The 24,578-nt window shown below is 42.9% G+C and overlaps 1 protein-coding gene across 8 annotated transcripts in view; it reads right to left on the reverse strand.

Annotated features, from left to right (window-relative positions):
• Hira (histone cell cycle regulator) overlaps nucleotides 1-24,578 on the reverse strand; it is a 108,735-nt gene that overhangs the window by 65,448 nt on the left and 18,709 nt on the right. For 3 of the 8 annotated variants that reach the window (XR_010055965.1, NM_001135760.1, XM_063270678.1), the window contains 7 exons: nucleotides 23,796-23,906; nucleotides 22,623-22,713; nucleotides 20,942-21,036; nucleotides 10,598-10,693; nucleotides 9,132-9,292; nucleotides 4,125-4,292; nucleotides 1,698-1,811 (listed from right to left, as the gene is read on the reverse strand). Coding sequence is in view for 7 of the 8 variants with exons in the window: in NM_001135760.1 (NP_001129232.1) it covers nucleotides 1,698-1,811; nucleotides 4,125-4,292; nucleotides 9,132-9,292; nucleotides 10,598-10,693; nucleotides 20,942-21,036; nucleotides 22,623-22,713; nucleotides 23,796-23,906 (836 nt within the window). In the remaining variant the exon portion in view is untranslated. Of the gene's footprint in view, nucleotides 1-1,697; nucleotides 1,812-4,124; nucleotides 4,293-9,131; nucleotides 9,293-10,597; nucleotides 10,694-20,941; nucleotides 21,037-22,622; nucleotides 22,714-23,586; nucleotides 23,727-23,795; nucleotides 23,907-24,316; nucleotides 24,409-24,435; nucleotides 24,461-24,578 lie in introns of those variants that run through there. The other 5 variants (XM_063270681.1, XM_063270680.1, XM_063270682.1 and 2 more) reach the window with 4 other exon arrangements.

Consider the following 24,578-nt stretch of genomic DNA (forward strand, 5'->3'; position numbering starts at 1 on the left):
ATAGAGCTGAACTTCTGATGCCAGCCAGGAGAAGGGAAGAGAGGGAGAAGAGTTTTCACCATGAGGTGAGAGACCAGGAGCCACCATGAGGATGCACAATGAGCAGAGAGAGCCAGATCAATGTTTGAATGCAACTGTCTAGGGGATTTTGGCTGGAAAGTAGCTAGATCAGCTTAGAGGATTAGAATAGATTAATATCTGTTCTGTTATTGTGCCTTAAAGCTGGTTGAGTAAATCAAATAGTCCCTGTCTCAATTATTTAGGAGCTAGCCAGGTTAACCACTTTTAAATCTGCACTAACACAACTCTGTCCATTTTCCCATGAAAATCTGGAGTATGTACACCCACCTGATCTCAGAATTTTATCAAACTAAGGCAGCGCCCTTAATGGCCTGAGGGTTAGGGAGAGACTCCAAAAAGAGCATGCCATGAACTGCTCACTGTGAACAAAGACCCAGAGTGAATGTGAAAAGAATGTGACCTGGGTCCCTTCCAGCAACATATTTCTCTGTACAAATTATTATGCATGTAGCCTGAGGGTAGCTTCCATATTAGCCTATGGCTACTCTGCTTTGGAAGAGACAGTCTTAATGTTTTATTAAACTCTGTGTGTGTGTGTGTGTGTGTGTGTGTGTGTGTGTGTGTGTGTGTGTGTGTGTGTAAGAGAGAGAGAGAGATGGGGGGGGAAGCGGGGGAAGGCTGACTTTCGGCATGCTGGCATAGTAGCTAGGACCATAGTCTGCAATGCATGTGGAATTGTCTCAGGTCACAGAACATCAGTCTCTGGTGATAAGAAATTTAACCTTTCAAAGCCCTAACTTGGGAAACCGTCACAGTCCACTCTCAATCCATCACTGAATATATGCCGAGAATCATCACCATGGACACCGAGTCATGTCCAAAGAGACAGCAATCTCCCCTAAAGCACTACTGTCTAGCAAGTCTAGCAAGGAGAACAAGACATACAGGCTCAACCATCCATGCTATCTGAAGCATCAAATGGACAAATAAATGCAGGCACCAACTAATTACATAACAAGTGAACATGGGCAGGCCAGATACCAGGTAGAACTCACAAAGAGACCCATCTCAACTAAAACAACTTTAATATCAGCACACAGGAAAACACATGGACAGTATGTTCATAAAGTTAAACCCTACCCAGCAATGGGGGGAAAAACACTGGTAAACATAACACACGACATTTTCAAAGCCCAGTATGTTTCGTGAAAGAAATAGCAACATTTAAAAGAGGATACCCTGAGCAACTGCTTTTACATTAAGTTTAAGAACAGGCCAAACTCATCATTAGAGAGGCTTCTAAGTGCAGCTGCTTTCTCAAAGTGGAAACAGGATGTGTTCCAAGTGGCAGTGACACAGCACAGCACGCCACGCAACAAACGACTCACTTGATGTATGGTACACACAGACACCAAGAACTCCCTAGCAGAAAGCAGCACAGCACGCCAGCGAGGCACTGACAGCTGAAGAAGATGGTTGAGGTGGGATCGGGGTGACTCTCTTGGCTAGACGCAGTCAGTGCTTCTCCTAAACATCGGGAAAGCCCAGGGCACAAGGTAAGGAATGCACTGCACACCATCAAAAGCAGTGGGTCTGTCTTTCCTTGAAGTCCTCCAGACTCACTGTCTTCTTTCCCAGTGCTTAGCCTGCCCTGCAACCAGAGCTGAGGCGCTTACCCAAACGGAGAGTGAGCGGTCTTTGCTGCCAACAGCACAGCAGCAGTATGGGCAGCTGGGCTTTGCAGAACTTCCATTCTTCTGCTTCTTCTTGAAGATTTTTGGGTTGAATTTCTAAAGCCAAATAACCACGGTTAAAATAAGTAATTAAATATCAAAATGTCCTACAAGTACAAGTACCCAAGTGTACTGGGTAGTTTTTGTCAACCTGACACAAACTGGAGTCTACTGGGAAGAAGGAATCTCAATTGAGGAGCTGCCTCCATCAGACTAGCCTGTAGAGCTGTGTCAGGCACGTTTTCTTGATAACTGACTGACGTGGGAGGGCCCAGCCCACACCTGGGCAGGTGGTCCTGAGTTGTATAAGAAAGAAACCCAGTAAGCACACTCCTCATGGTTCCTGCCCTGGCTTTGCTCAATGATAATTAGGATGTGTAATCCAAATAAGTCCTTTCCTACCCAAGTTGCTTTTGGTCATGGTGTTTATTAGAGCAGCAGACAGCAAATGAGAACACCAAGCATCAGAAATGCCACATCTCCGCCCACAGAGAGAGGAGTCCCTGGACTCCAAGCTCAGCACTGAGCATGCATGACTCAGTCTTGAAAAGTGCAGTGAGCTCCTTTGCTGGTGATGAAATGAAAGCTCAAGAAGGTCAGAAAATAAGTGCATACAGTGGTGAAGTAAAGACTGGAGACAGCACTGCCACACGCTCTACTTATGAAGCCAGCAGACCAGGTCAAGGGAATAAAAGTTACTGGAACTGACCTTCTCAGTTCATCCTTGCCTGCCAAAGTCAGCCTTAGGATCTGAGGGCAAGCTGAGCTTGCTTACTGAATCCGTTTGTTTTAAGTGAGTGCTTTGTCTGCTAGGACACTGATGCACAACTTGCAGTGCCTGTGAGGGCCAAAAGTCACTCCCAGGACTGGAGTGAGCTGCCACATAAAGGAAGCCAAAGAGACTAGCAGGAGGTCCTCTCAATTCCTTCTCCCCTGGCGGCATCTGTTTGTCTGACTGATGGGCAATGACCTCCTTAATGTCTGCTGGCATGCAGAGCTACTCCCTGAGGTACCTCGGTGATGATGCTTTAAGGAAGACTAGGCATACAAACAGGTCAAGAAGGCAGAGCTCTCAGAATCATAGAGGAATACATCTACAAGTAGAGAAAGGGTAGCCCCTAAGAACCTGGTATCAGATACAGAGAGGTTTTCCCTCCAGAGGGCAGGTGGAAATGACCAGATACTGGGCAAGATGGTGAGTAAATGTGTATGCTCTGAGCCTGACCCTCTACTACCCTAGTTAGGCTTGCGCAGTTTTCTTTTTTTTTTTTTTTTTTTTGGTTCTTTTTTTTTTTTTTCGGAGCTGGGGACTGAACCCAGGGCCTTGCGCTTCCAGGTAAGCGCTCTACCACTGAGCTAAATCCCCAGCCCCAGTTTGCGCAGTTTTGTGGGCCCTGATAAGGCACGTGTTACTTTCTAACAGAGCAGTCAAGGACCACAGGAAAGAGAGACACAGAACCACTGTACTAAATATGAATCAGTGATTTCACACATTTATCAAGAAGGCCCTAGTCAACAAAATCCAGCATGGACTCTCAACACAATTTTAAAGAAGCGGTATTTTATTTTATTTCTAAAAAGATTTTAAGGTAGAATGTATTGTATACATTTATGGTCAATTTAAAAAACATGTAATCAATAGCCCATTTCAATCAGCTTGTGGCTAATCCTCCATACCACCAACCTAACCACCAATCTCTTATATTTTATTCTACATTAAAAAAAATCCAGGTTCCCAGAAGTTATTATGACTCCTGAACAGCCTGCCTTGGACGGTCTCAAGACACCCTAATTAAAGTCACTCAGTGTGGAGCCCATTCTCTCAAATCTAAAGATGACCAATGGCTCTCTGGATACATGGGCTTAGCTATAACTTGGTGATAGAGCACTTGCCTAACATGAACAAATCTCTGGGCTCCAACACCATAAACAACAAAAACTGGATGCTCACACCAGTACTCTCAGACTAGGCTGCTGCTGGGTGTAGGGAGAAGCACACCATTCCAAGGGTACCCAGAATGCTCTTTGTTCAGAGGAACTGGGCAAGGGAGCACCTATGGGCCAACACTAAGCTATAACTAAGACCGATCCAGAAGACATTTACCACTTTAGAACTTAACAAATATAAAATAATCCTAATACATATTCCATTTTACAAAAATAGTCCTAAAATATTTAAGCATGCTTAAAATGAAAGCTGTACCATAATGTGCTGACTCCTAGAGCCCAGCTCAGTCTCCATGATACATGGTGTTAGAAAGATGCCTTTGGGAAGCTGACACTCCTTAAGCTCTAAAGACACATGTAGGTCACTATAGACAGCTCAGGATGGTACTGATAGCTAGGATTTCTGAGGTGAGGGACACTCACCACAACGGTCACAGCTTTCCGGTGACCCACGAAGTCCATGTTGGTCTTCCAGCCCTCTCTTTCGATGATCTGAGCAGTGGGGCCAGAATTATTCATGGCATGAGCAGATACCAGGTAATGGCCATCTGGTGACCAACTAAGCCGGAGCACATGTGTTGTTCCTCCACACTGTAAATAAAATCTAAGCTTGAAAGGAGTTCAAGAAAACTCTCACCTCAAGGATAAATCAAACTGTAATTTACAAATGTACTTCTACCTGAACTTTATAGTCTCTCCAGGTGGTACACCAGGAAGAGCTCTCTGTCAAGTGAGTATGGAAACTGTGACATCGTCCCCGCTTACCCACGTGACTGAACATGAAAAACCAGAAGACAGAATCTGCAAAGACCATTCCTTTAAACCACCAGCTTTGCATGGACCAAATCTACCTGCTTCTGTACAAGACCTGTTAGCCCCAGCAGAGAGTATCTACAAAGCATCCGCAAAAAAAATAAATAAATAAAACTGCAATCAATCAATCAATCAATCCATAAATAAATAAAAAGTGCTACAGACGCCCACCAATAAGTCAAACAGACTATGTGCCTGTAGCACAGGAGGTGTCGTTTCTGTGCTACCCTCTCCCTTGAAGTTGTCCCTACACTTTTTACTGTAAGGACACCTGTGAAGAGGTTTATTTAGTCCTAATATACTATAAAGAGGCACAGCAGAAAGGCACTAGTCCTATACTGGCCTGAAGGTTGACACAGGTATCCCTTCCTAGATCCCTCCTAAAAAGAAAGAAAGAAAGAAAGAAAGAAAGAAAGAAAGAAAGAAAGAAAGAAAGAAAGAAAGAAAGAAAGGAAGGAAGGAAGGAAGGAAGGAAGGAAGAAAGAAAGAGAGAAAAGAAAAAACCACCAAGAAACGGGTCCAAAGCCAAAGTCAAGATCAGCTTGGGTCAACCTTCAAGACCAGGGTTAGGATCTTATTTCATGGTTCCAGAGTAGCAGATCAAGACCCACTGCTGTGCCTCTATAGCCAGTCTAGGAACCCAGCTCTCAGAAGCCCTGTGCCTGGCATCCAAAGCCTCTACATAGATGTGATAGGTGTGATAAACACATTCCCTACACCAAACAGCCATGGGCCAAAAAAGGTAGGGGAAGAAAGGTAAAATCTGCCCTTAGTCCTAGACCTAGCCCAGCAGCTGGTGTTGGTTAGAGAGAGTCAAATATATAATTTTAAGTCTTATACTGCAACTGACCATGGCCAGTAAGCAAACACTTAATTGTCTCTGAAAATATCCATTCCTGTGTCCCTTGCTTTTCGAGGCTAACATAACCCCCTCACCTAGGCTGTCTCTGTAGTCTAGACACTACCTTCACTATATGTATAATTCAGGCAAATGTCTGTCTTTCCCACTGGGCAATGAGTATCAAGGGGAGAGAGAGCACATCACAATCCATTTTTATTTGTCTATACCCAGTATTGCTTTACATAACAGAAGGTACTTAACAGATGTCTAATCAATGACATCAGCGGAGTCAACTCTGATTCCATATGAAATCAGAACACAAGTAGACAGTAAAATACTGCAGAAACCACTGCAGTCTGATCTCCCTCCATGTTGTATAAACTGCATACAACAGATAGGTCAGCTGGCCTACAGTGGGACTGCCAATAAACAAAGCAAAAGCACAACCAATAACCTAAGAGAGCCTCCTCTACGTGATCATTCCACAAGGCAGCGGGTGGAAACTCTCAGTGCCACCCCTCCCCGCAAGTAAGGCACAAAATGCTACAGGGACAACCCACAGGTTTTCTTCAGCTTTAATATCTGTCACTAAATACTCAAACAAGGCAGGAAATGGTGCCAAGAATTAACCAACGGGATCAAGAAGCTTCTGCAAAAGAAACTATCAGCACAACAAAAGACGGCCTACAGAATGGGGGTTTTTGCCACCTTTTATTCAAACAGGATGTAAATAATATCTAGAGTATATAAAGAACTGCAAAGAGCTGCTGCAGAAAGGGAGCCAGTTTTCTTCAGGGTAGAGCCATGGGTGTCCAAGAGCCCTAAACAGCCCAACAGCCATGTACATGCAAACAATCCAAATTAAACTCAGAGGTCTATTTAAACAACAAAGAAAAGAAAAGTCAGACAGTGTAGGTAGAACACTTCAATCCCAGCACTTAGGAGGCAGAGGCAAGTGGATCTCTGAGTTCCAGGCCAGTCTGATCTATAGACTGAGTTTCAGGATAGCCAGGGTTACAAAGAGAAACCCTGTCTCAAAAAGGAGAAACCCTGTCTCAAAAAAAAAGAAAAAAGAAAAAAAGGAAAAGAAACAGAAACAGAAAAAGAAAAAGAAGAAGAGAATGTCAGCAAGAAGGGTCCCGAGAAAGGAGGAGGAGATAAGTGAATATGAAAAAATATACATGTGGACAGAGCTATCAAAGAATATTTAAAAAATGTTTTTAAAGGGAACAGTGAAAATTAAATAATCCCCCCCCAAAAAAGTAAAACTGACAATAAATGGGCTAACAAAAATGAAAGACCTCAAAAGAATACTTTTATATACTTTTTTTCTTTCTTTCTTTCTTTCTTTTTTTTTTTTTTTTTTTTTTTTTGGAGCTGGGGACCGAACCCAGGGCCTTGTGCTTGCTAGGCAAGCGCTCTACCACTGAGCTAAATCCTCAACACTTTCATATACTTTTAAAAGTGTCTGCTATCCTTAACCATGTGGAAAATGCAAAGATTTCACCTCATCCCAGTCAGAACGTCAGTGAAGATCAGAGGTAACAAATGCTGATGAGGATGTGGGGGAAGACATGATGAGGATGTGGGGGGAAGACATGATGAGGATGTGGGGGGAAGACATGATGAGGATGTGGGGGGAAGACATGATGAGGATGTGGGGGGAAGACATGATGAGGATGTGGGGAGAAGACATGATGAGGATGTGGGGAGAAGACATGATGATAAGGATGTGGGGGGAAGACATGATGAGGATGTGGGGGGAAGACATGATGATGAGGATGTGGGAGGAAGACATGATGATGAGGATGTGGGGGAAGACATGATGATGAGGATGTGGGGGGAAGACATGATGAGGATGTGGGGGAAGACATGATGATAAGGATGTGGGGGGAAGACATGATGAGGATGTGGGGGGAAGACATGATGATGAGGATGTGGGGGGAAGACATGATGAGGATGTGGGGGGAAGACATGATGATGAGGATGTGGGGGAAGACATGATGAGGATGTGGGGGAAGACATGATGAGGATGTGGGGGAAGACATGATGATGAGGATGTGGGGGGAAGACATGATAAGGATGTGGGGGGAAGACATGATAAGGATGTGGGGGAAGACATGATGATGAGGATGTGGGGGAAGACATGATAAGGATGTGGGGGAAGACATGATGATGAGGATATGGGGGAAGACATGATGAGGATGTGGGGGAAGACATGATGATGAGGATGTGGGGGAAGACATGATGATGAGGATGTGGGGGAAGACATGATGAGGATGTGGGGGGAAGACATGATGAGGATGTGGGGGGAAGACATGATAAGGATGTGGGGGAAGACATGATGATAAGGATGTGGGGGAAGACATGATGAGGATGTGGGGGAAGACATGATAAGGATGTGGGGGGAAGACATGATAAGGATGTGGGGGAAGACATGACGATAAGGATGTGGGGGAAGACATGATGATGAGGATGTGGGGGGAAGACATGATGAGGATGTGGGGGGAAGACATGATGATGAGGATGTGGGGGGAAGACATGATGAGGATGTGGGGGGAAGACATGATGAGGATGTGGGGGAAGACATGATGATGAGGATGTGGGGGGAAGACATGATGAGGATGTGGGGGAAGACATGATGATGAGGATGTGGGGGGAAGACATGATGAGGATGTGGGGAAGACATGATGAGGATGTGGGGGGAAGACATGATGAGGATGTGGGGGAAGACATGATGAGGATGTGGGGGGGAGACATGATAAGGATGTGGGGGAAGACATGATGATGAGGATGTGGGGGAAGACATGATGATGAGGATGTGGGGAGAAGACATGATGATGAGGATGTGGGGGGAAGACATGATGATGAGGATGTGGGGGGAAGACATGATGATGAGGATGTGGGGGGAAGACATGATGAGGATGTGGGGGGAAGACATGATGAGCGTGCCAACAGTGCAGCCAGTGTAGCAATCAGCGCATTAAGAAATGTAACTCTGTATGATCCACCTTTATCACTCCTGAGAAGGTACCCAACTCTATACCCTGCCACAGAGATGCCTACACGTCAATGTTTATTATAGCTGCATTATTTAATCCCCAGATGTCCATGAATGAAAACATGGATAATAAAATTTGGGATACTTACACAAAGAAGAACTTTACTCAGCCATACAGAAAAAATCAAATTATGAAATTATCAGGAAAATTGCTAGATCTAGAAATTATTATCTTAACCAAGGTAATCTACACTCAGAAAATTCCACATGTTCTCTCTTGGCATAGGGAGGAGGTGTGTGTGTGTGTGTGTGTGTGTGTGTGTGTGTGTGTGTGTGTGTGTGTGTGTGTGATGAAACTAGAAAGGGACACAAGATAGGAAAGAGCAGTTAAGGAAGTGCAGCACTCAACAAAGGCATGGGAAGTGGAAAGGAGGTTACCAACAGAAGAGGATACGAGAGAGGGAACAGAATTCAGGGGTGAGGCAGGAGGAAGACCAACAATAATAAATTATGTTTCAAAACCCTAAAATGAATCCTAAAAGACTGCATGCTAATTAAAAATACTAAAAATTAAAGTATAATAAAATATTTTCCATTTCAAAGCTGGCCATTGAACACTTCATCAGAAAGAAAAGATTTTTATCACCTAACTCACAAAACTAAAAATCGGACCCCTAGACTACACACACCACCTGGCCTGCACCATAGCCAGCTCCCTTTCTGTTCAAGAAGTATAACAGGGGCAGAGGCCAAGCACTAGACTGTTTCCAGTTACCTCATCAAAAGGTTTGGTGATGCTAGTCTCTAGCTGCCAGTCCAGCGTCCTCCATACCTTCAAACTTCGATCATCAGCTTGAGAGGCAATGTATTTACCAACGGGGTCCCAAGTCAAGCCTTTCACTAAGCCAGAATGACCTCTCAGAGTTGCAAGAATTTCTGTGAAGAAAAAGAAGGTAAAATATGAACAGGTGTTATCTATAAGAGAAAGAAAATACCCACCACACAGGAATGTAAGTTGTGATGGCCAATGGAATGGACCTGAAAAGACCTGAGCAGTCTACCAATCGAACCCAAATGCAAGCAGAAGAGCCCCTTGTTTCACCTCCACCAAGGCAGAAGCAAACTGAAAGAAGGGCTGGATCATGGAGGCCAGCATCATGGAGGTTGCATCATGGAGGCCAGCATAAGGTCACCTATGTGGGGGCCACACAAGACCCAGAAGAGCAGTAACGAGGGTAGACGCCGGAGCCATAGCTGCCAACTCTGACCCCAATCTTATCTGCAGCAGGCTCAGGTATTTATAACCTGGAAGGTCCCTCAGCAATTCTGATGTGAGCCTCTTAGACAGCCCCAAAGGCAGCAGGTCTAACAGCTCAAGAAGGCCAACATCTTTTAAGTGTGTTATCTGGAAGGCAATGCTGAAGACACAATGTGCCTAAGACACCTCAATCAGATCTGTAGTCAATATTATACCAGCCTCTAAAACTGCTCCTCCTAAGCCAAAACAAGTGCCCCCCCCCCACATGCCAGTAGTAGCTTCTGAAGGAATTAAAATGACTTAAATCCATTCAATGGATGGTGTGTTTTAGCCCATAAGAAAAATGGGCTCAAGAACCACATAGGATGTGTAGGCCCCTGGCTGTCCTGGAACTCCCTTTGTGGACCAGGCTGGCTTCAAACCCAGAGATTCACCTGCCTCTACCTTTTAATGCTGGGATTAAAGGTGTATGCTACTGCACCCAGCTATGACAAATATTTTACTAGTTATTAACTGTAACACTATACCAAATTGCAAATCTCTCATAATTTTAAATATGTAACAAGAAAAGGTACTCTCTTGCAAAACTGCATTTATGGTACCCCCACATCTGCTGGATGGCTTCAGAGATTGCCACTGAGCTGAGGCCAAAGCCCAAAGGCAGAAGGTCCATATGGTACATATGGAGCACCGGCATCTCTCAGTGCCAACTGTCCACATGCCACCTTCATGAGACACTCAAATAGTGCCCAGCTGGCTTTTCTTTAGCATAAGTCTCTCTTTAAACCTTAAACAAATATAGTTGACAAGGAACAGCAAAACTGGGTTGCTGACAAGACACTCAAATCCTTGACCACTTAACTTTCTGTGACAAGAATAAGAAGACGGACAGCCCATTCCCCTTTCCCACCCTGCTCCACATTGACCAGCAGTATTGGTGGCAGCAGCCCTTTTCGGCTGCTACACAGTAGGGGACCCCAGACCTGGGAACTTCACAGCATTCCAAATGACGACAGTGTTATCCACGCTGCATGAGGCCAGCCAGGCGTCGTGGGGAGACCATGCTACATCCATCACATCTGGAAGAAGACAGGGCGTGACGGTAAGACCTCTTACCTGGTATGCACTTGGGTGATGGTGGGCACGCAGCAGCAGCTTTTCTGTAGGCCAGGTCAACTGACTCTAAAGCTTTTACTCGTGAGTACACCTAGTCTGAGACCCTAACAAACACTTTATTTTGTCAAACTGAAAAATACTTAACATTTTCCAGTGAGCGCTAAATTTCAAGCACTAAATCGGCCACAGTGCTCCATACTGTTCACAGACAAAACAACTGAGGACACAGCCTATAAGGAGATCTCCTAGGTCATGTGGCTTCGAGCCCACAGGTGCTCTGTAGCCTGCCACCTTGTTCTTCAGCCCCTGCTGAGCCTTCTCCAGAACCTTCTCACCAGTACATGAGACAGTGGAAAGCATGCTACAAAATACACAGGCACATCAAGAGCATGACTGTCTGAGTGTCTTCCAGGAACATCCCTTCTCTGTTAAGCCACCACAAAAGCAACCACCATTTGTTTCTTACTTTCCTTTCTCTTCTTTCCTTCCTTTCTGGTTTTTTGAGATAAGGTGTCACATAGCTCAGGCTGGCCTAGATGTATGTGTGCGTGTGTGTGTGTGTGTGTGTGTGTTTGTGTGTGTGTGTGTGTGTGTGTGTGATATTATATATATATATCTATGTAGCTCAAGATGACGTGACCCTAATTCCTGATCGTTCTGCCTCCACCTCCCATGTGCTAGGAGTATGAATATGAGCTGCCATAACCAGCTTATTAACCCTCATTTGCTTGTGACTCTGTTTTATTACCTGGAAAATTGTAATTTTTTTTAAATTCCTTCCTTCATAAGAATATTGTGAGGATGAAATGTAAGAAGCTGCAGTAGAACACTACCAGGTATGTCAAGGCACTAACAACCATCAGCCATGTTAGTGACAATGACCATTCTTGTCCTGGTGTAAGAAATCATATATTTTTCTAACACTGATACCTGGTACAATTAATTGTCACCTTGTCTTTTCCCTGCAAGAACGCTTTTTAAGATAGAAGAGAGATATTCAAAGTAAGTTGCAACTTTTTCTAGTGATAGCCTATTGGATCTTCCTTCCCCTCGCGGCATTGTATCTAATAGCACACAATTCATATATACCAGCATGCTTCATTTCATACTCTGTCTAGGCCATCTTCACAGCTCCATTAACTTACTCTATATTCTACATGAAAACCATCCACTATTATAAATAGACCTAAATTAATACTCAACACTAACTACCAGAGTTCTACTGTTTTATTGAGATGGGGTCTTGCTTTGTAACCCACCCTGGTCTTGAACTCAATTCGCTGTTAGGATAACAGATGTTTGTTACTGTCCATGGCTCTGTAGACTACTTTTCAAAGCCCTCTATGAGCTGGGCATAGTGGGTACAGCAAGACTGGGCCAAATATCAAGACCCTATCTCAAGATAAGGAAAAAAAAAAAAAAGACTTATGTGACTTTACATTTGTACAAATGTACTTCAAAACTTTATCAGCAATGAAAATTGTGACCATTTTTCCTTCTAGTTTATTAGGCACAATTTTCAATATAAGCCTTAATTAGATTACTAGTAAAGGGAAATCTAAAGTAGTCATTTTAGATAATCTGTTCATGTTTTATGACTGTCTACTGTGAAATCATTCTGAGCAATGGATGTTATTAACATAACTAAACTTAATGTCTACTTGATGAAGAAAACAGGAGCTTTGAGTTCTGTAGGAGTAGGCACATAAGCTCCAAAGTCTGTAACGCCAAGTCTACAGCAGAAAACATGAAGTCAGGAGTCAGGCATGGTAGTGTACCCCCTTATTTCCAGCACTCAGGAGGTAGAGGCAGGCAGATCTCTGTGAGTTCAAGGACAGCCTGGTCTAGAAACTAATGTGGTCAAATTGAACCCAGAAAATAGACATGATTTTCTTAGCAATTTCCAGACTAATGTCACATATATTATCCATCAACATCAACTAGTCAGTTCCCATACTGTAGAAGTTAATAAAGTACTGTTAATCCCCATCATAATTTCTTCTATTCCTTCAGGCAAAGCTAAAAGCAGTACCTGCTAACCTTCAAAACATCACCTTTGGCTAGAGAGCTGACAAACACTCACTTCTATCTTCTACCTTAATTATAGTATTTATCTCCTATTCATTTGGGTGTATGTCATATTTATTAAGGTTTTAGACTAACTTTATAAATAGCTTAACAGTTACTATGGGACATGTGAAGAGAATCCATTGATGAGTCCGTGTAGTACACAAAGTTCTTCAATACAGTGTAGCCTTCTTCAATGCTGTTTTACCCCAAACTTAGGTTGTGCCAGACACCGCAGATACTGTGAATATTTACTGTAACAGTGTTTACCACTGGGCAGTTTAACTCTGTGCCTGGCTTCTCGGGGAATCCACACTGTAGTGATCTTTTCTGAACTCCAGCCGTGGAGCCTATCTTTACATCACTACACCTCTCTGTCCCCCTGGCTAAGATCAGATAGTTGAGCTATCGCCCTAGCCCTTCCCTTTACAATATAATTTCTGGTGTTATTATCCCCACTATCATTCTAACAATTCCTAGAGGACAATTCTTCCAAAACATTCTAGGTTCTAGGCTGCTTAAACTCCTCGGTCCCCTTGGTTTCTGTCATAGTCATACCCACAGCCATGCTGAAAAATATTCCAAAACAGATTACTAAAATATCCCTGATCTCATCTCCAGCCTTCCAATTCTAATCAGCAGCACCAGGCCATTCTCAACCCATAAGAACAGTGCATGCTGCCTCCCAAATGAGAATGCATTCCTTCTATTAATTTCCTCTGTCTTTACTCTTTTTTTTTTTTTTTTTTTTTTTCAGAGCTGGGGACCGAACCCAGGACCTTGCGCTTCCTAGGCAAGCGCTCTACCACTGAGCTAAATCCCCAACCCCTAATTTCCTCTGTCTTAACAGGTACCCACAAGTCAGCCTGCTTCAATCCAGCTCTACTCTTTTTTTTTTTTTTTTTTTTTTGGTTCTTTTTTTCGGAGCTGGGGACCGAACCCAGGGCCTTGCGCTTCCTAGGTAAGCGCTCTACCGCTGAGCTAAATCCCCAGCCCCCCAGGCTGCTCTTTCTCGAGCTCATCCAATGTCATCAACAAGACTTAAAACTGCCAAGACTACCAGTGCCTTCCATGTTGTTAGGTCCAAATCGATCCTCATCTAATCTAAGTAAACAGTCTGCTCAATCGTTCCTCTATACATACAGACAGATACATACACCCTTTTTTCTTACAGGTCAAAACATCTTTATTTACAGATTATTCTATATAAGAGATTTTAAATTCTTTACCAGTAAACTTTAAGATCTGATTACTTTCAGCAAGTGGCAGGGTTCAAAAATAAACATCCCATATGAGTAGTCTTCCTATATAACAATGACAGACACATTAAGAATATCCTAGTAAGAGCACCAGTGGAAGGGGAAGCCCTGGGTCCTGCTAAGACTGAACCCCCAGTGAACTAGTCTATGGGGGGAGGGCGGCAATTGGGGGAGGGTTGGGAGGGGAACACCCATAAGGAAGGGGAGGGGGGAGGGGGATGTTTGCCCGGAAACCGGGAAAGGGAATAACACTCGAAATGTATATAAGAAATACTCAAGTTAATAAAAAAAAAAAAAAAAAAAAAGAAATCAGAAAACCGGCTGGGGATTTAGCTCAGTGGTAGAGCGCTTACCTAGGAAGCGCAAGGCCCTGGGTTCAGTCCCCAGCTCCGGAAAAAAAAAAAAAAAAAAAAAAAAAAAAGAAATCAGGAAACCCATTTACATGCAAGCAACAAAACCCTGATAACAAATCTAAGGATGGGAAAGATCTATACAATAAAAAACTTCAAAACACTGAAGGAAAAAAATCAAAGAAGATACTAGAGGAAAGATTTCCTGTGCTTCTGGATTAGAATATCATGAAAATAGCCACATTACCAAGAGTAGCTTATAGGGGTTGGGGATTTAGCTCAGTGGTAGAGCGCTTGCCTAACAAGCACAAGGCCCTGGGTTCGGTCCCCAGCTCCGAAAAAAAGAAAAAAAAAAAAAAAAAAAAAAAAAAGAGTAGCTTATAGACTCAATGCTACCTGTATCAAAATCCAACGTCATTCTTTTTGTTATTGTTGTTTTGAGAAAGAGTTTCTCTGTGTAGACCTGGCTGTCCTGAAACTCACTCTGAAGACCAGGTTAGCCTCTAAGATCTGCCTGCCTCTGCCTCCCAAGGGCTAGGATTAAAGGTGTGCACTACCATACTCAGCTATCAATTTCATTCTTTGCAGAAACAGAATGACTATAAAATTCATATAAAAGTACAAAAGCCTGAAGATCACTACTGCTTTTTAAAAATGAATTCAATTAGCACTCTACAAAGAGGCATTCTGATGAACTACCTTATTAAATCATTCATGACTCCCATTATCCTGAGGAGTCATTTGAAATGTCCAAACTGTTTCCTCCTGAATTTACAACTTTATGTTGCCATTGGGAAGGTTACCTCATGATTTAGAAAAATACATAAAAATGTGAGTTTGGGTATTATTACCACTGTAACTCAGAAGTGAGTGTGAAACTTCCAGAGAGGCTTGTCCAGACACCACACTGCAGACCTGGGTTTAGTATAGCATACTTTGTAACTCAGGGCTTTGAAAACATTGATTGATGATTGATTGGTTGGTTGATTGATTGACTGACTAGTTGACTGACTGACTGACTGGTTGGCTGGTTGACTATGGGTATTTATGTGTCCCTAAGTGTATCTAGATGCATAAAGAGCCTGCAGAGATCAGAAGAGGGCATAGATCCCTTGAAGCTGGAGTTACAGACAACTATGAGCCACTGTGTTGGGGCTGGGAACTCAACCAGTGTCCCCTGGGACAGCAATAAACACTGAGCCATCTCTCCAGCCCTGCAATGCAAGCTTTTTGACTATCTGGTTTTGTATTTTTTAAGCTTATTTTGGAAGTGATATATCTTTAATGATGAAGGAAAATGTATAATGAGTGATCATTACAATGACTCAAAATGAATGTAACACCTTTAGGCAGTCAGGGGATAGGAAACGATTAGAGAAAAAAGATCAACCAGCATTTTAAACAACATAGGGCTAGCTAGTATTTGTGTGCACATTTGGGGATCTCAATGTGTTGCCCTTTTTTACTAATAAAGGTTCACAGATACACAGGAATGAACACACACACACACACACACACACACACGCACACACGCACACACGCACACACGCACACACGCACGCCCTCCTCTTATCCTGTCTTAGTCTCATCCTTTAAACTTTCATTTATTACATCTCTTACATCTCAGGACTCCTTCCAAATTCTCACCAGCATGTCCATAACCAAACTCTGAAACCTTTCTCCTTGGAGACAGACATCTCAGAATTCTGAAAATGTCTATTGTTCAGGATAGACACAGAACATGGATATTCTTTCCTTGTTCAGGGTACCATGATCTTTTCTAAGTCTTCTGTGGATTTCAGAGCTTGCACTAGATACAGCCAGGGCTCCTCCCCTGATCACTTCCGAGTCAGCACCCAGAACGGTGCTAGCATAGCCTCTTACACAGATCAGCTTCACTTTTCAGGTCTCTCCAGTGCCACCTTTAGCTGATCACGAAAGGTTGCCACAGGCTTCAAATTCTCACTGCAAAACCTCCTGATCTTACTGTTCACTCAAACAAAAGCACTCACAATGATCAAAACCCCAACCCTCAAAACCCCAACCCACTTGTGGCTCCCCAAATACATCAAGCACAAACCTATACTCCATGACCTCTGCTCCAGCTGTTCTCTCACCTCTCTCCTCAGAGGTCACCAAACTGAAAGATGCTCGCAATAGCATCTTCCCTCTGCTCACTGCTTCCAAGCCTTGCCAATGACTTCCATGGTTCCTTCCCTGGTGATCGTAACATCTCTTACTACACTTTTTAGGTTTCTCCCTGCATGACAATTAAACCTAGAACCATAAACCACACAACCAGTAAGTCATGTCCCTAGCCCTCTTTTTGAGATAGGGTCTCACTAAACTATCTAAGCTAGACTTGAATTTTGACCTTCCTGCCTCAGCCTCCTAAGAAGCCAATTACAGTTCTAAGTTGCTAGGTCTAGCTAGATCTGTCCTTTTTACAAGCATTTACTGAGGGACACATCAGGAGAAAACATGTGATTATGTAACTGCTACATGGATGAGTAATTAGGTTGAGAATAAACAGTAAATCTTAGTTTATGATGTTGATATATATATATATATCAACAAGAAATGTGAAGTCAAGCATAATGGTTTGTGCCTATAATGCCAATATTCAGGAAGTTATGGCAGGAGGATCATGAACTTGAGCCCAGCCTTGGGAATACAAGATCACCATGAGCAGTGATGGTACATACTGTTGAGTCCTACTGGGCCTAGGCAATCGGGGAAAGACTCAATTTCTTCTAAAAAGAGGAGACAAAAAAGGACAGCTGGAGTTGTAGTTCAAGAGCGAGGTGCTTGTCTAATGCGCAGACCCTGAGTCAAAGCCAGCATTGCAAACATGTATAAATAAGTCTGTAGTTAAGGCAAATGTCATGTAGTTCTTGGCACTATTTCTCCTAGGTATTCACAATTTTTTATGTTATTGGGCATGAGGTTTCTTTTATAATCATTAGATAGTCTGTTTGGCTATTACAAATAAAAGATACATGCTTTCATGAGGCTAAATGAATGGCTTACTTTAATAGTTCTAAGTGTTTTCTTCAGGGCTTCGTTATTGCTTTGCTTTTGCTGAATATGACAGAATGTGTCACCCTGTCTTTCCAGTATGTCTACCCTCTTCTGTATTCTATGTAACTGTGCTACTAAACCATCGGAGCAACCAAATACACAGCTGAACTCAATCCGTCCTTTCTCAGTGAAAGAGGGAATTAGACTTGACTGTGAACTGTACTATCTGCATACTCACTGCCTTTTGGGTTTCGTTTCATTGTTGTCTGTCTTTATAGTTTTGGCTGTTCTGAAACTCACTGTGCTGGCCTCGAACTCCCAGAGATATTCATATCTGCCTGACTCTACAGTGCTGGGTTAAAGGTGTACTCCTTTACCCACTACCTGGCTATGCACTCCCAACTGAACTCAAACTCACAATCCTCCTGGCTGCAACTTCCTGAATGCTGGGAATAGAGATGTGTCACCAAACTCAGTTTGTCATTAGCCTTAAAGACATAGGGTTCTGCCATGTTAAAGAAAAAAGCTCTATGTGAGCATCTTTTTAAAGGCATAATCATTAGAGAGTAATGACTAATTAGCTAGCACTCTTGTTAGAATACCAATGATGACTACATAGCATAAGTCATTTAAATCTACTGCTAGGTAGATAATAGACTTCCATCTATTCAAATTCTTCTGCATGGATCAAATTTAATTATGATGAGCTAACTTTTTGAATATTTTATTCTCTAGTATTGCTACTAATGTTTCTATTTTTATTCCGGTTATGTTTCCCTGTTATTTTCGATTGGGATTTTGAAACTAAGTGTTCTATCTTGCTTTGAAGAATAAATATTTCTATGTTTTGTAGAATGTTTCTCAAAACTTGAAATATAACAATAAATAATTTAGAGCTGAGACAACTGAGTGGTCTAATAATGCCAGATACTTGGGAGACTGAGGCAAGAAGACAGTATGTTCAAGGCCGGTCTGAATTTAATGTACTCATGTTCAGCATGGGAACCACTGTGAGACCCTGTCCCAAAATCAAAAGTAAAAAGGCTAGGGACAACATGAGGGAGTCTGTCTGCAGCCGTACATCAGAACCTATTGCAGGGGATCAGAACCAGGACCCGTTTTAGAGCTCCCTGGTTTCCAACTTTCTCACTCAAAGATTCAAACATTTCCCTTTAGCATTAATTAAGAACTTGGAGTTTGTTTCTTGCTTTTGTTTTTGTTTTTAGCTTAATGCTTAAATATTTTTCTAGATCATCACTTCTAATTCTGTCTCTTTTTTTTCTTTTCACATCTAGTTAAATCTGTCAGATATATTTTTTTCACCTTTTCTTTTCAAAGACCCAACAGCTTCTTGGTCATCTATCTGCTTCTCACTAACACTCCTTCATGAACAGGTCTACACAGACCCGCTACCAGAGCCAGTGAACAGAAGTATGAAGTCTGCCACCTGAAGTCTGCCAACCAGCTTACCTGCTAAGGGACTCCCGGGGGGGGGGGGGGGTGGCACGGGAGAGACTCTCACATTATAGCTCAGCCCAAGTCTCAGGCAAGGGTCCCAGGCTAAGGGTCCCAGGCTAAGGGTCCCACAGCTAAGGGTCCCACAGCTAAGGGTCCTCACTTGACACCCTGCCCCTGCCTAACCTTAAACTTGTGTCGGGCTCCAGTGAGGCCGAACTAGATTCCCTGTAAGTTGCTATGAAAGTGGAAAGGGCAAAGTGGACAAGCTTCTTGTTATCAAGCAACAACACAAGGTCCCTGCTTTAGCTTTCTCAGTGAGCTTTTCACTAACCTTCTACCTCTGGTTCTTTTTTTTTATTTTTTAAGATTTATTCATTTATTATATATAAGTACACTGTAGCTGTCTTCAGATACAGCAGAAGAGGGCATCGGATCTCTTTACAGATGGTTGTGAGCCACCATGTGGTTGCTGGGAATTGAACTCATGACCTCTGGAAGAGCAGTCGGGTGCTTTTAACCGCTGAGCCATCTCCCCAGCCCCTACCTCTGGTTCTTAAGAGATGAATTTAGCCTGCATGGTGATATACATCTTTAATTGCAGAACACAGGAAGCAGAGGCCAATAGAGCTCTGAGTCTGAGACCAACCTCAGACTACATAGTAAATTCCAAGACAACCAGGCTACATAGGGAAGCCCTGTCTCAAAAGAAAACAAAACAAAAAGAGTCATTTCTCCTTCTGGAGGCTGATGAGATGCCTCAAGAGTTAGGAGCAAATCCACACAACTCTTACACAGGACCCAAACTCAGTTCCCAGCATCACACTGGCAACCCACAAATACAGAGGATCAGATGCCCTCTTCTGACACTTCCAAGGGCATCTGCACTCACATACATGTACCCACAGGAGCACGTTATTTTATTTTATTTTATTTTGGGTTTTTGTTGTTGTTGTTGTTGTTGTTGTTGTTTGGTTTATTTGATTGGTTGATTAGGTATTGTTTGTTTGTTTTTGTTTGGTTTGAGGGGACAGGGTCTCAGTGTTTAGCCTTGGTTAGCCTGGAATTCATTCCGTGAACCAAGCTGGCCTTGAACTCAGAGAGATCTGCCTGTTTCTACTTCCTGAGTGCTAGGATAGAAGGACGCACCAGCGGCCTGGCCTGAACACACAGTTTATAATGAAGCATCTTTTAGGAGGGGTCGAGGTAGGCTGGAGAGATGGGTCAGCAGTAAGAACACTGGCTGCAATTCCAAAGAATTCTGTCAATTTCCAGCACCTATACTGTGGCTAACAATGACCTCAGACATCGTCCAATCACCAGTCCCCTCTTCTGCCTCCACGGGCACCACACATGTAGTATACAGACATAAACCAAACAACAGTCACGCACACAACAATACGATCTCCAAAATACTGTTAAGAAAGTAGTTTATTCACTTGAAGTTAAAGGAATCTACTGAGCATACACTACTGTAGCCTATCCCTGTGACCTTGTTTTCTCCTAGAGTCCCAGGCTCAATCCTAAACAGTTCCTGTTGTTCTTGTTTTGCTTTGTTTTTGTAAGGAGTTTCTTCCCTGCTGCACCACAGCCTTCTCCAAAGTCTGAATTGTATACATGTGGATCATGGTACTTGATACCTAAAGCACACGGGCTTATATAGACCAGTCATCTTCCTCTTCAGCTTAAATCTGTAATGTGACCCTTTCCAAACTAAGCCTATTTGAACCACTTTATAAACATAGCCAAGGTCAGGTTAAAAAAGTTTCCAATAGGACCAGTGAGATAGATCAGTAGGTAAAAACCTGACAACCTAACTTTGATCCTCAGAAACCACATGGTAGAGCAAGGGAACTGACTCAGGCAAGTGTCCTCTCACCTCTACATGTTCATGGGGTGTACATGTTCACACTCACAAAAAAATTAATTTACGTATGATATGTGTATATATATACTACCCCAGATACAGACCAAACTGTAGCAAAGGTACACAGAGGTGCTAATGATTATCTAAGGCGATCAAAGGGGATCTACTCACCCAAAAAAGTGGCCCACTTACCGCCTGAGTGACTCCGGAGGATGGAGACACACCGCCATTGCTCCACATTGGCAAGCTTACCACTGGAGCCAAACACAGTGCTGGGCCCAATGTACCTGTGTGAAAGAGGCATGAGATGTGCACTCATGGAGTGTTCTAGATACTGTTCAGAGATGCTCCCTGTAGCACAGTTTATCATAGCAAACAGAAAAAGCAAAACCAGATAGCAGCTAAAAGCACCAGGTTGTTAAACTAAAGATGTGGCAGAAGTGTGACTTATGATCAATCCATACTCGCGTGAAATAATACTTATCCACTGCAGATTTTCAACAGGAAAATTTTCAAGACAAAGTGAAAGAAGCAGACCACAGGACACCATCTATGATGTGATACCATTTACATGACTTAAAAACTACATGTAGCACAGACACTCTACACATGGAATAGAGCAAAGAAATACCACATCACGAAAAACCAAAAGCTTAACCATGGCTTTCTGTAGGTTGTAGAACTATGAGCTATTTTTGCATTTCTAAATTGCATACTAAACATATTACTCGTATTGGTTATTTAGAGTAGGACATCACAAATAAGTAAGTAAGTAAATATAAGCACCGGGGCGTGTGATGCACACTGGTAATCTTGGCATTCAGGAGGTAGAGACAGCAGGATCAGAAGTTCAAGGTCATCCAAGGGTCTAGGCTACATGAGACCCCTGTCTTTTTTAATTTAAAAAAAAAAAGAATATCAACTGCATTTTTATTTGAAAGTAAGGTCTCACTCACTATACTACCCAGAATACCCAGAATTATCTCAAACTCCTGGGTTCAAGCCAGTCCTTCCTGAGTAGCTGGGTCCACCACATATAGGAACCACTATGCCTGACTCAAAAATAATAATAATAATAATAATAATAATAATAATAATAATAATAATAATATTTTAAGTCCCTTTATAATGAATACTCCTGCTTTAAAAAGTAAGTTAGAAAAATACAAGAGTCACAGGTACTGACTCTTTCCAGGTGGAGTTACATGGAAGAGGGTACCATGCCCAGAGCCTCTGCAAACACCCTTTGCTCTTGTAAAGCTATACACTCACCCAGAGAGCTCCTGAGGCAGCCGAGTGGGCACAGAAGACAGCATGAGTCAGCTCTCAAAGCTATGGCTATAGTTGCTCTGGCTGAACAATGATGCCAGGTCTGGGACACAGTGTGGCCCAGAGTGTCACATGGAAAGCTAATTGTGGGACACAGTATCAGAACCCATTATACTCAAGGGTAAAGAAAAAATTTCCACAGATGATCCTTAGTTTACTGCAAGACAAGGCTGCCACAAAATGAGGCAAGGAAGGTGGGCTCTGGATTCCTAGCCCTGATTCAGATCTTAGTCATTTGGTACGTGAGGGTTCCATGAGAAATTTTATTTGAATAACAAAGGAAGACACAATGTCAGTGGCTTTAAGGATTAAACCTTCCTTCTCAGCTAAGTCCTGTGTTCCTACAAGAGGGTGGCTGACCTGGTCAGCAGGCAGAACAGAAGTCTCCGAGTCACTTGTCAGGCTACATCCACTTCTGACCTATGGCAACGTCTTGCTACTTATGAAGTTAGGACTTCTATGCCAGGGTAGGAAAGGTGACTTTGATAAAGACCAGCAAAGAAGCTTCTAAAAATTAAATGTGAAAAAGGAAAATGATGCTTACGTAGCCCGCTTCCACACCATAATCAGTTTGTCATCTCCCCCAGAAGCTAAATACATCCCACTGTTTGACCACCGCACACAGTTCACACATGCTGGGAAGAAAAAAAAAATAAGGTGATGAAAATCCAATAGGCATGCCCATTTGCACTATGCAGAATCTGGCGAGAGGTAAGGTTTATAACTACCTAATCTACTTAAAGCATTTATTTACTGCATAAGAGTTCCAGAGAAACAATTCAGTGAAACACTAATCCTGTGCTATAATGAATGAACAGAACAGTCTAAGGGGAAATATGCATAATCTGAGAATTGTGCTGAATGACACAACAGGAAGCTTATTCCTATCAACAGTGATAAACTTCATTATTTTCAAAAGGTTATCTATTGATGAGATGAATTTCAATAGGGATCATTCTCAAAATGAAACATATAGTAGGAAAGCCAAGATGTCTTTTCCAGAACTTTCCAAGAAGTTGCTGGGTTGAACACATAGCTCTGAATAACCTCGATTACCCAGAGCCATCCCTTTTAAATTTAGACTTCCCAAACTCATCAGTAGGAGACTGACAGATTCTGGGTGTAGTTCAGCTTAGTCCAGCAGAAACCCCCAGGCTGCTTCTAGGTTACGGCTCCAGGAGCTCAATCTTGGGAGGTACGAAATATGACAGAGCCTAACAGCGCTGAAGTGGATGCACACGAAGCAGAGGAAGAAACTAGTACCAAACAGGAGTCACTGCCAATGGTCACTAAGGCATCACACACAACAGGGAAGGAAAACATGAAACCGTTCCACATTCTACAGGGTCCTGGCAGAGACTCTGACTGACACAGCACCGATCTGAGACACCTGGGGAGCTGTCTGTTGTGTACCCTTCCCCAGAACCCTACTGTGTCCAGGTCACTGGTCCCAAAGCCCCATGGAATCAGGCAGTAACGACTCATGAGCAGGAAATCACCAGAGGTACCTGCAGACTCTCCAAAGATGGTTCTGTGGGCGGGCCGAGTCTTCTGCCGAATAACTCACCCAGGTGTGCAGCCAACATCTGTGCCTTCAGACAGCAGGCCGAGGGGAGTTAACGCCGCACGGGGCCTTATCTTTCTAATTACAAACACATGTGCTAACCTTGGGCACTCTGCCAACACGCAAAGCCTGCAAAGGGCCACTCTGTAATACCTAAGTGATTGTCCATCTGGCAAAGCATCTTGGGAATATTTTCATCCTTCTCGTCATCCTCCTGGAGGACTGGAGACATATTCCAGATCACAACCTTCCCAGAATCCTGCCCTGAAATGAAGGAGCAAGAAAAGCTCAATATGCAAGAAGTGGAAACTTGATATTGATAACAATAACTATGGAAAATGCTCATTTAGTTTCTATAAATCATACTTGACTAGATCTAAGCAGACTTATCTTGAATTATTAATGTAAATGACACAAAGATGAGGGAAAAAATAACAGGGACCCAAAAGAGAGTGAATTTAATAGTAGTTGAGGCCAGCCTGTCTTTATAAAAAGAACACTGACTGAACTACAAATTAGGAAGAGACAGAGCCTCTGTCTGGCCTCTGAGGTCCTCATTCCTATCCAGAACACACAGACTCCTCATCTACAAAACAAAGAGGAAGGAAAGTCACTGTCAGGCCCCTTCAGGTCTGCATGTGCACTGAGGAAAAGGAGAAAAGTGCAGTCCCTACCAGGGTTTCCCTCCCCTTCAAGGTGCTGCCTGGATCCGGTGGCTGTTTCCAGAACTGACTGGACGCTTTGAGACCCAAATTTGAAATGTGCCCTGAACACAGGAAAAAGGGCTCATTACCTTCTTATCTGCCCTTTGCAGTCACCTATAGATGGAGATCAATCAAAAGAGGGAATTTAGGAGGGTCATAAGTTGATGCCAGCTGTACTGAAAAGTCTATCTACACATTTTACTAATTATTTTTGTTTGCTTGCTTGCTTTCC

This window comes from Rattus norvegicus, chromosome 11 (assembly GCF_036323735.1).
Source record: "Rattus norvegicus strain BN/NHsdMcwi chromosome 11, GRCr8, whole genome shotgun sequence".
Lineage (NCBI taxonomy): Eukaryota > Metazoa > Chordata > Mammalia > Rodentia > Muridae > Rattus > Rattus norvegicus.